Here is a 10,511-nt window from a genome sequence, read left to right as displayed (position 1 = left end):
CCTTTTTTTTTTTTTTTTTTTTTAAAGAAAGATATTTGGGGGGCAGGGGGGGCGGGCCATGGGGTTGTTTGAAATCTCCCAAACTTCAGGCATTTCAAGCAAAGATTATACCCCAAGGAAGAAGATAGACTCTCATGCCTCCAAGCCACCCAATCTTTCCTCTATGATATTCTGATCCTCCTCTGGAGCGAGGATGCCTCTCAACGTCATGTCACCAGCACGTTTCATTCACACATCCCTGCTCTTCGGGCTATGATGGTTAATGAAAACTGGAGCACCTCCCACACCTGATGACCCGTGCTGAAGTCCTCAAGTGGTTGAGCCAGGAGAAGTTTTGGGAGCAGGGATCTCCAGGCGTGGCCCACCCACCAGATCTTTGCTTTGCATTGGGAAGAGCTAGGCTGTCAGTAATGCTAAGCTTGAACCCCCTGCCCAAGTGCTCCTGCAACCAAGCAGAAGTTTGGAGCTGGATGCACATTAGCTAAGATCCTTGCAGCTGGACCATTCACTGTTCATAACTGTGGTTTTCTCCTGTGTGTGGATGATGGGATCACGCTGGCAGTGCGTGCCCAGGCTTAATGTGGAACGTGACAAGCCGCGGAAAACCCTGGCAAGGATATATCGAGAACAGGCACAGTGATGATGCTGGTCTAGATCCTGCACCCTGATTTTCAGCCAGCTCCACATTTGCACATAGTTTTGTACACATAACCAACTGCGCAATCAAAAAGGGCACGTGTGTTTTTGCACGCATAGCCTTGCATAGTCGGGGAGAGCTCCTGTAGCCTGGGAAGTCTCCCAGCTCTGAAACCAAGTGCCTGCCTAATGCAAAATGGACCCAGAAGCACAGTTCAAATGGGGAGGGGTGAAAAGGTAATTCAGTGTCACCCCGCTCTTCCTGGACCTACTGACCAAAAAAAGAGCACCTCTGGCACTAGCCAAAAAGATGTACGAAACCAGAGGGCTCCCAACCAACCTGACAAGAGGGATGGGGAACTGGATCTGTTGCTTTGAGTCAGTCACCCACAAGTGACGAGTGACGTCCAACTGTCCGTCTCACAAGCAGACCTGGCTGGGCACAAGGTGCAGCTGCTGGCTCTCAGCAGGGGCACGGCTGAAAGAGCAGAAGCAAAGCTGGGGACTGCAACAGCAATTTCATACCATCTGGGGTCCCTCTGGACTTCAATCCCACCTCCCCTTTTCTTCGCACTCCCATCCCCAGGTCCTTCCTTTTTCAACTAGAGAGGAAGCTGAACCCAAAATATGAGCTCTGAGTTCAGGGCTCAACAGGTTCTTGCTCGCTCTCACATGACGCAAGGGTCTGGCATGAAAACGTAGCTGGGATTACCCAGCCCTGGTTGGTGAGATCAAGTCAGAGAGACACTGCTCGTTCTCTACTCTCAGGGAGACAGAGAGAGGATTTGGGGGAAAAAGAAGAGAAGCTCAGAAGTGCAGGAGCAGACTGAGTGAAGAGTGCAATAAAAGTATGGCTAGACTGGAAATGGGGCCACCTCTTTGATGGCATGTGGGAAACGCTCTGGTTCGCTTCCACTGTTAGCTCATTCTTGTTCAGAAGAACAAAGCGGATTCCCTGCCATTCGTGCAAATGCACGTCCATGTGTCCAGGGCATTTAAACCACCACCTGGAAAGACCTGGGTAGGTTTGCGAGTCAGTCCGTTGTGCGGCACAGATGATCCCACTGAGCGAACAGCCAACAGCTTTGCCCCGGCTGTTTGTGAGTGGCCCAGAGGCTGAACTGAGCAAACCCAGAAGTTTGCTCAAACCAGACCAGGGTGGATAAAGAAGCATGTGCTAATCTCTCGCAGCTGATCTGTGCTCTCAGTTACACGAGTCAAGGGGAGGCCCCTGCCGGAAATGAGTCTAAAATCTGGCCTCAAATTTGCTGCACAGAGCGTGCAAACAGAGTAAAGAGCCTGTAATTTCTGCCTAACCTGATCACTGCAACCAGTCTGTTGCATGTCTCTGGAAGGGCAGGATGAAGCAGAGGCGATGCATTGGTTGTCAGGGGTTTCCCTTGCATTAGGATGAGCTTCGGCAGGGGTTTGAGCTTCATGCACTCTATCCATTTTAGCCAGAAAAGACAGGAGGGGTGGGCGGAAATCCCATCCTCCCCTCCTTCTTCCAGCTTTGGGGCATCTCAGGGACAGGGTAAGCCGCCAGCCACTTGCACAGACATAAGGGGAGGCCTGTGTGGAACAGCAAGGCTGCACGCCTGCCCCATTCCCTTGGCTAGACCCAGCCCTGGCTGCGAGCAAGAGTCTGCACCAGAGCCACATAAAGGGATCATAATTCCTTGGGTTTTTGGAACTGAGCCCCTCAGCTGTTTATTCAAGCAAGACACTGCAGGACAAGGAGATGGATGGAGTTTTCCACCCACCCCATGATGGCTCCCAGCCCACTGGCTGCCTCTCGTCCTCTGAACAGCAGCCGATAACAGCAGGTGTCGGTGTAGTTGCAGCGAGCGGGAAGCATTGTAAATAACCTGAACCTGGAAATGGTCCTAACAAAGGCAAGAAGAGGCTGGGAACGCAGACCAGTCCAGTGCCCTTGGGAGACGCCTTTCCACGCAGCACTCCCGGGGGCTCTCCTTCCAGGCCCCAGGGACCCAAGCGCAAAACAAATCACAGGTGGGGCCAGCAGATTGCAAAATCCGAGCTGGCTGCCTCACCTCCCGCCAAGCCCCGGACTGCGATGACAGCTGTAATCACCTCCCTGTGCTCTCTCTGTCTCCCTTTAACGCACTGGCTCACGGGAGATGGTGCAAGGAGCCTGCAGCCGGGTTCGGCTTGCGCTGGAGACGAGGTGTTACTGGAAGCCTGGGGGCTGGTGCCAAGCTCAGGTCTCTGAACGATAGCTAACAAGTTCAGCATAATCCCCAGCTGGGGGGAAGCGGTGCCAGGTCAGCTTAACTGCGAGCGTTCGGATGGCAGGAGGATTTGCTGTGGCCTCAGTAATCTCCAGACGCCGACGTGAAGGGCTCCTCCGCTCTCTCCCACCTCTTGCTTTCTGCAGGCGCCACTTCTCCGAGCTTGTAAAGTTTATTGCTGTTGCTTACTGCTGTCCCCGCTGCGCTGGCCACTGCTATATGTGGACTTGCAGCGCTGGGATCGTGGTGACGCCTGCTACGATGCTGGGGGGGCCGGAGGAGGTCACTGCTATCCTCAGATGATGGCACACCAGGCCATCTTCTCTCACCCCTTCCCCTGTGCCCTGGGCACCACGCGGGGAGGAGAGCCCCAGGGCACAGAACAACTATGGGGGCGGCACCAGAAGAAAGTCCAGTGCAAAGGGCCTTGCCAGCATCGAGGCAGGCATGCCCTCGTGGTGCGTCACTGGGCTGAGACAGGCAGTGGTCAGAGCCGACAACCAAGAGGCAGGAGCCTGGGGTGCTGTCTAGCACAAGGCTTTGCTCCTTCAGACGTGAACGCCAGATGCACGGAAGCATCCTTTTGTGGCTGGGGAAACCGAAGCCCGCAAGACCAGCTCTGCCCGGCTGCTGCTCTGCAGGAGACTAGCCTCGGTCACACGGGCCCAGACAGCACTGAGATGAGAACCCAGGGGTCCTGTCTTGACCACAGACCTTCCCCCCACTCCCCACAGGTCACAGGTGAGGGAAGAGAGGGGGAAAAAAAGCACAGAGGGATCCTGAAAGTTTCTTCAAGAGGCAAAAGAGAAGATGAATGAAAACACAGAGCCAAATTCTGCTCCTGGGCAGCTCCGCTGCAGCTTCCCAGGCCAGACAGAGGCAACCAGGAGCAGACCGTGGCCTGTGGACTGTATATGATATAAAGGAGCAGGGCTAAAACCATGGACTTTGGGCTCCTGGTGTCACTTTGCTCCCCACCGCCCAAGGGTGACTCACCGGTCCCCAGTCGGAAACAGTCCACTGCCGGTCGCAAGGGGGGCCCGTGCAGTTCTTCTCGGCTAGCGGCTTGGTGGTGGCATCACAGAGCTTCTCGTCCTCTGAGCACCGGATGTCCCTGGTCACCACGCTCCTCTCCCCACACCTGGCCAAGCACTGGAAGGACACAGAGGGAAGGCATGGGGTCAGCAGCATCTCTAACCAGGGCCGCTCTCACCCTGCTGGCCAATGCATCTGCTTTAAGATGCAACTTAGGCTGGCTTTAAAAAAATAAAAAGCAGGAAATATGCTAGAAATGCACAGAAAACAGCCTTACAACCGGGCTTTTGCAGACATCTAGGGCAGGGCTGTCCAATGCCTGAGGGGCCTCCTGCTGTGCGGGCCACGTGCTGTGCCATGCTGTGACACCGGCACCTCCACACTGTGCCGTGCCAGCACCCCCAGCTCCCCCTGAAGCTCTGGCCACAAGCTACCTCTGCCCCATGGGCTGTGCTCCCTGCCATCAGGAGGTGGAATAGGAAGAGGGAGAGCGGATGGGAGAGTCGCGGCCAAATTGGGAGCCCAGGGCCGCAGGTTAACCACTTCGGTCAGCACCTAGGACTGGTGCCCTGTTCCCCCCACCACCACCAAGCTATGCTACTGGGCTCTCAGCCTGCCAGTTGGACAGTCCTGATCCAAGGCAAAACAACACCCCCCAACCCAAAGCCCACACAGCCTCTGCAGATGAGCTCAAATGTAGAGCAAGGGCTGCATCCTGCCTGGTGCTGCACAAAAGGAGGGCCAGGAGGGAGGACCATGAACACCCCAGCAGGTCCTCTCCTTGGCACTGCAACAGACACCAAGCCATTGATCTTACCGGCACCGTGCAAATATCTTCAAGGCAGCCCAGTGGCTGGGTTAAAAGCCAGTCCTGAGTGCAGCAGCTGGCTACTGTTCAGGACACACTTCGCTCCCAGTAGACGATGCATGAAAGTCTCTCCCAACCCTCAAACCTGCTCCTTTTCCAGACAGCCAGCTTCTGCACCTGGGTCCGCCTGCACAACCCTGTCCCATTTCCACTCCTGCCATTCCAGCACTATGAAACGAAGACCTGAGAGCATGGCAAGGAGGCACGAGTGCCTGTGTCTAGGGGTGCAGTTGGAGATACCCCGGGCTCGATTTTCAGAAGAGCCATGCTCACAGCCCGTGGCAGCCACAGGTGTAGAGCACCCCTGAAAAGGAGCCCCAGGATGGCTGCTCGGGCCCCGAGGCACCTAGAACATCCTAGCAACCCTGAAAACGTGGCTGCATTTTAAAGACTGGGGTGCATTCGCTCCCCTTTCACTCTCTGAAAAGAACTAGCTTAGTCGTTTCCAGGCCTTTGGAAGTGCTGCCTCCAAACCGCAGCAATTGAGATTTTTATACGGTGGATAAATTTGGCAGTGTCAAACCCCAGCAACGTTCTGTAGAAGCGGATTTGAATTACACCAGTGTCACAGATACAAATTTGCTCGTTACATAACATAAAGCAGGCAAAAGTGTCAACAGCCCAATACTCAGACACGCTGCACTGATACGTTAATCCTCAGAGCTCCAAAACGTGCTTTTTTTTATATGGCTTTTCCAAGCCAACTTGGCACCCTGCTTCAGATGCTGATCCAAATTAGATTAGCTTTGCTGCTGGCTAGAGGAGACCGACTCCAGGAGATGGCTCAGCAATCCGCCCCTGACACATACCGGAGGAGAATATGGATTTCTATAACATAAGCTGCTTTGGTTTCTTAAGCCAGTCAAAATACAGCGTCGGCATGTGCAAAGGGAGCTTCTCTCTACTGAGTGGGGAAAGTCAAAACATCCTACAAAATTCAGAGAACATATCAGGCTTTCCATCAACAGTGCTGTGGAAAGCTACTTATCACTGGCATTCAGCGTAAAGGAGGCATTCAAACACGAGCAAGTATCCCCTGGGAGGAGAAAAGGGGCCAAAAGCTGTCGGTATAAAACTGGCACGGGTCCATGGAAGTCAGTGGAACCAGGCCAGTTTGCACTAGCAGAGAATCTGGTCTCCAACTGCATTTGATCTTGCTTAGAAAGGGACCTAGCTTAATATATGAGCAATAACAACATTTGTATCTGTGCAAAGGGGAAATCAAAACTCATCCTTCAATGTAACAACGGATCAGCCCATCGTCAGGAAGCAATTTACTCGCGCCCCACGTACGGCAACACATCAACGCCCAGCAGCATCGTGGAGCTGCTCAGACATCCTCCGATGCAATCAGCTGCTGAGTGAGGCTGGATATCAGGCTCAGCAGATCAGCTGAGCTGGAAGGGCAAACTGGGTGGCTCCTCCAGATGCTATAGCAATTTGGCTCTGGTGTTTTTAGACTGGTGCATAGGGATGCAACTGCTGCGGTGTCGAGATTTGTAAAGAGCCAGGAATTTAAGAGGTCGGGACTGCTTCCCAACAATGCACAGAAGTGCGATTCCACACTCATTAGAAACCCATGCTAGGGGCTGCTCTCCATTACGGGAGTGTAAATCCCAACCAACTGTGCTAAGCAGAGCTATTCCGGATTTACACTGAGATTGGAATCCGGACCTGGATTCCCCAAGGAACGGCCACTGGTTTTGTCATTTCAGTGGTTTTATGCTGCAGACTTCAACACTGGAAAGCTGGCAGGTGCTCTCTGGCACGCAGCCGAGGTGGGTCGCCGTAAGTGAATCCAAAAGACTTCTCTTGCAAAGGCAAAAAGTAGCTGTGCTGCCTAGTGGCTGACGCTGCTTCAAAATGACATCTCAGCTCAAACGGCTCCTGAATGCTTCTGTCTGTCTTAAGTCACCCATGTTTCCACATTTAAAATGACAAGCCAAGACAAGAGCAGAACTGTTCCCCATTAGGAAGATGACACACGCATCTTCCAAGTGGTTTAGCAATTTGCTTACGGCACAACAAATAAAGCACTTAATTTTCCTTGTGGTGCAGCAAGATGCCATGAAGAGGGGATGCTTGAGAGGGCATATAATCATTTATGGGACACAGCCTCATCTCCATGGTCTGTAATGATTTTTCAGGTGATTGTGTTTCAGAGTTTCTTCCTGAACCCTTTGCCTATGGGAAAAGGAGCAAATTTGTACCTTACCATCTTTTAAATTAGTTGGCAGAGAGAAAGGAATGCAAAGATGAATGAAAGGCAGGTGCCAGTCACACTCAGAGCTTGCAACCCCTACCCACTGTGCGGCTGAAAAAGCTTGTTGCAAGGAAAGAGGCCATTGGCATAGCTGCCTCAAAAACCTGAAAGCTGGTTTGGAGCAAAGCCAGACTTGATCAATATTTCCTCAGAGTCCAAGGGGGTTCAGAGGTCCCAGGATCTCAGCTGAGCCCATCCCTGATCAGAGGTTTGAGAGGAAGAAAAAGGAAGACATGATCATTTCCTCCAGAACGGGCTTAAGGGACCTCTCATCGAAACCCTGACCTTTGGGGTGCAGGGAGGAAGCATGGGGACATCTCAGCCCCAGGACCCCAGCTGTCCCCTGGTCTCATTTCAAATGTGAATGCTGGCACTTGACTTCCAGTGGAGCGAGATGTCACCATGGAAGAAATACCAGTCAACAGGATGCTCCCACCGCTGCGGCACTAGCAGAGGCAAACCATGAGTAGATCTGAAAATAAGAGTTTGTTGTAGCTTATGGAAATCACTGTGTTTGCATCTCAAAGGTTCATGTGATCTTAGCTCTAGCTTTACAGGCCTTTGATTTCTGGTGTCGTTTTGAGACTCAAGTGAACTCAAGAAACGCTCGTCTACCCTGAATGCAGATCCTAAGGCACCCCTACACACTTCTCCATTGACTTACCTCTGACCACTCTGACATTTCCCACTGAGGCCCACAGGCTGGGTTCTTGCAGATCTTGCGTTCATCCGGCCTGGTAATATCAGCAGATTCACACAGGTCGCTGTAGACAGAGCTGTCGAACCCAGGGGAGATCATCTTCCAGCAGCGGACAATGCGAAACTGGTACCCTTCACCGCAAGTGCGGGAGCACTCGCTCCAGCTACTCGTCTCCCACCTGCAACCAAGCAAGAGAGAGACCAGGATTTCAGGATCCGCCTTCTGAATGGGGTACATAGAGTAGACATGACCCGACAGCAGCCTGGAAAAACGGCACTGCGTGAAGTATACCAGTGGTCGGCAATGTCTCTTCATGGCGTTTGGCAACACTGCCGATAGTAATGCTTGTAAAGAGACCGTTGCAACGGGTATAATCTGTATCTGGGCTATAAATGTATCAGTCGTTTCCCAGACGGGTAGAATTCAACGTTGCCATGGACTAATTTTATTAATTAAAATTATAAAATTAAATTAATTTTATTAATATTTCTGACCCTGGATACCTGAGTTCACATGGGCTGTGCAATACTCAGACACCATCACCATGGGTCCTAAAACAAAACTAAGATAGAGACCCAGACAGTTCTACCAAAAAATGACTTCTGTGTGTCTCTGTCTAACCCTGAAAAGACACATGTCGACAGCCCAGCTCTGTAGCGACTCAATTCAGAAAATACTTGGACCTAGACCTGAGAAATTACTTACCTTACAGCGCTGTGGTTTCTTCCGAGATGCGGCCCATGTGGCTTTCACTCTTGGCACACACCTCCCCAGTGTGTACAAGATAAGATGCTTTTGCCCAACAGTCGCTGGGGGCCACGTGTGTACACTAGATCTCATCACACAGCACCCTCCAACGAAGGCACGAAAGGAGGAGCAAGCCCAGCCGCCCCTCAGTTCCTTCCCAAATATGAAACAACATAACACAACTCCGCAGGGGCAGAGAAAGTGGGTGGGGTGTGGACTTCGTGGGCACAATATGTTAAGACTCACAGTAATGCTGGGGCAGGTAATGCTCTTTCTTTGCCCAGTGAATGCCCGCAAGGATCCTGCTCCTTGTGACTAACAAGCAGCCATCAATGTGCCCAGAGGTATGCACGCTTTAATAAATGACTGCTTCTTATTGGGAAGCCTCTATATGAGGGTCTTGTAGCTGTGGACCGAGCACTGCATCCCTGCCCTACAAATTCCAGATAGGGGTCATCATTCAAACAAGCACCTAGCAAAATGCCAAACTTTGTGGGGCAGGGAAAGCATGAAGCTATCTCAGCCCAGGACCCCAACTGTACCCCGGTCTCATCCAAATGTGAATGGTGACACTTTACTTTCAGCGGTGTGAGATGTCACCATGGAGGAAATACCAGTCAACAGGATGTTCTCACTGCTGTGGCAATAGCAGAGGTGAGCCACGAGTAGATTTAATGCCTAGCGGGCATTCACGCAGCAAGGAAAGACCGTTACTTGCCCTAGAGCAACTGTGGTTTTTAACATATTGTGCCTGAGGACTCTGCTAACTGAGCTGGCTCATAATGTGGCCCATTGCAATCACCTGATCAAAATTCCTCATTGCAGCCACTTACATTCTTGCTTCCGGACCAATACAGATTAAACTCCAAATAATGACATGGATGCAAGGAGCTGGAAAGCACTGGAAAGATTCAGCACTCTTAGAAGTGCTGCCTGCATTCAATAACCTATACTCCTGTCTATCTGTACCAGGCAGCTGCCACCCAAATGGAAATCAGAGATCCCGTGGCACTTTTCAGCGACCCAACATTGCCATCCTGACTTGTGTCAATATATTTAAAGCCCAGTAAAGGCAGAAATGGATTCCTAGTAGTGACAGCTACACTTCTCTGTAGTTCTTGTCTATGAACCTCAAGCCTGACTTTGGATGACCACCTTTAGGCACTGAGGTTTGGTGCCCACAGGCCATTCACTTGGGCTCTCAAGACGGATCTGTGGTGCTGTACTGTTTCCCATTGCTCCACTGTGTCACAGAGATCTTCAAATTGTGATGGTGAGGACTAAAGCGGCAGCTAGGGAGGAGCATTTCAAACAAGGCACTGGGCTTTGCAGCCATGGGCACTGCAGGAGGCCCAGACCAGCAAGAATGCAAGCACCCGAAGCATGCATAGGTGATAGGAGACATGCAAGCGCTACTTCATCCTCACTGAATGCAAGAACCATACCAGGGTCGTATCAAGGTAGGAACATGTCAGATGCACACTCCGCTCCTACAGAAGCACAAGCTCCACACTTAATGCCCTTTTGTTTTAGTTCGGTGATGAGTGTGAAAGACAGCTCTGGACTCAGGATGTTCAGTAAGACATGGGCACAGGTCGTTGAACCACTACGGATGTCATGTCTTGGGTCCAGAGAGATCTTGCCATTCAAAACAAACACTGCACATACCCACCGTTCCCAGATAATGAATCCACCTCCACAAGTGACAATGCCAACATAAACTTTTTGCGCACTTGCAAGCATATGCCAGACCTCTGGCATTGCTCCAGCCTAGTCAGTGATGGTGCATTATTTCCGGTCTACGCTTCATTCATGTGCAAGGTGTGGGAGGGGGAAAGTGTTCAGGAAGTCTCATTCTCTTACCCAGTCAACAGGACAGGACCCACCCAAACTGTGCCAAAGGGCTCAAACCTTCCCACCTGCGGGCAGGAGGGTTGTCCAGCCTTTGCATCTGACCTGTGCAAACACTCAATAAAATAGGTTTCAACCTAAGTTATCGTGAAGGCTCCT

The 10,511-nt window shown here is 51.7% G+C and overlaps 1 protein-coding gene across 6 annotated transcripts in view; it reads right to left on the bottom strand.

The window, feature by feature from the left end:
• The window catches only part of ADAMTSL2 (ADAMTS like 2), a 59,379-nt gene that overhangs the window by 8,310 nt on the left and 40,558 nt on the right, over positions 1–10,511 (bottom strand). For all 6 annotated transcript variants that reach the window (XM_019510758.1, XM_019510761.1, XM_019510763.1 and 3 more), the window contains 2 exons: positions 7,719–7,932; positions 3,885–4,040 (listed from right to left, as the gene is read on the bottom strand). In XM_019510758.1, the coding sequence (XP_019366303.1) occupies positions 3,885–4,040; positions 7,719–7,932 (370 nt within the window). The remainder of the gene's footprint in view (positions 1–3,884; positions 4,041–7,718; positions 7,933–10,511) is intronic.

This window comes from Gavialis gangeticus, unplaced genomic scaffold (genome assembly GCF_001723915.1).
Source record: "Gavialis gangeticus isolate Ggan-Ray unplaced genomic scaffold, GavGan_comp1, whole genome shotgun sequence".
Lineage (NCBI taxonomy): Eukaryota > Metazoa > Chordata > Crocodylia > Gavialidae > Gavialis > Gavialis gangeticus.
The sequence above is the reverse complement of the archived record's forward strand: the minus strand, read 5'-3'. Positions and strand labels throughout refer to the sequence as shown.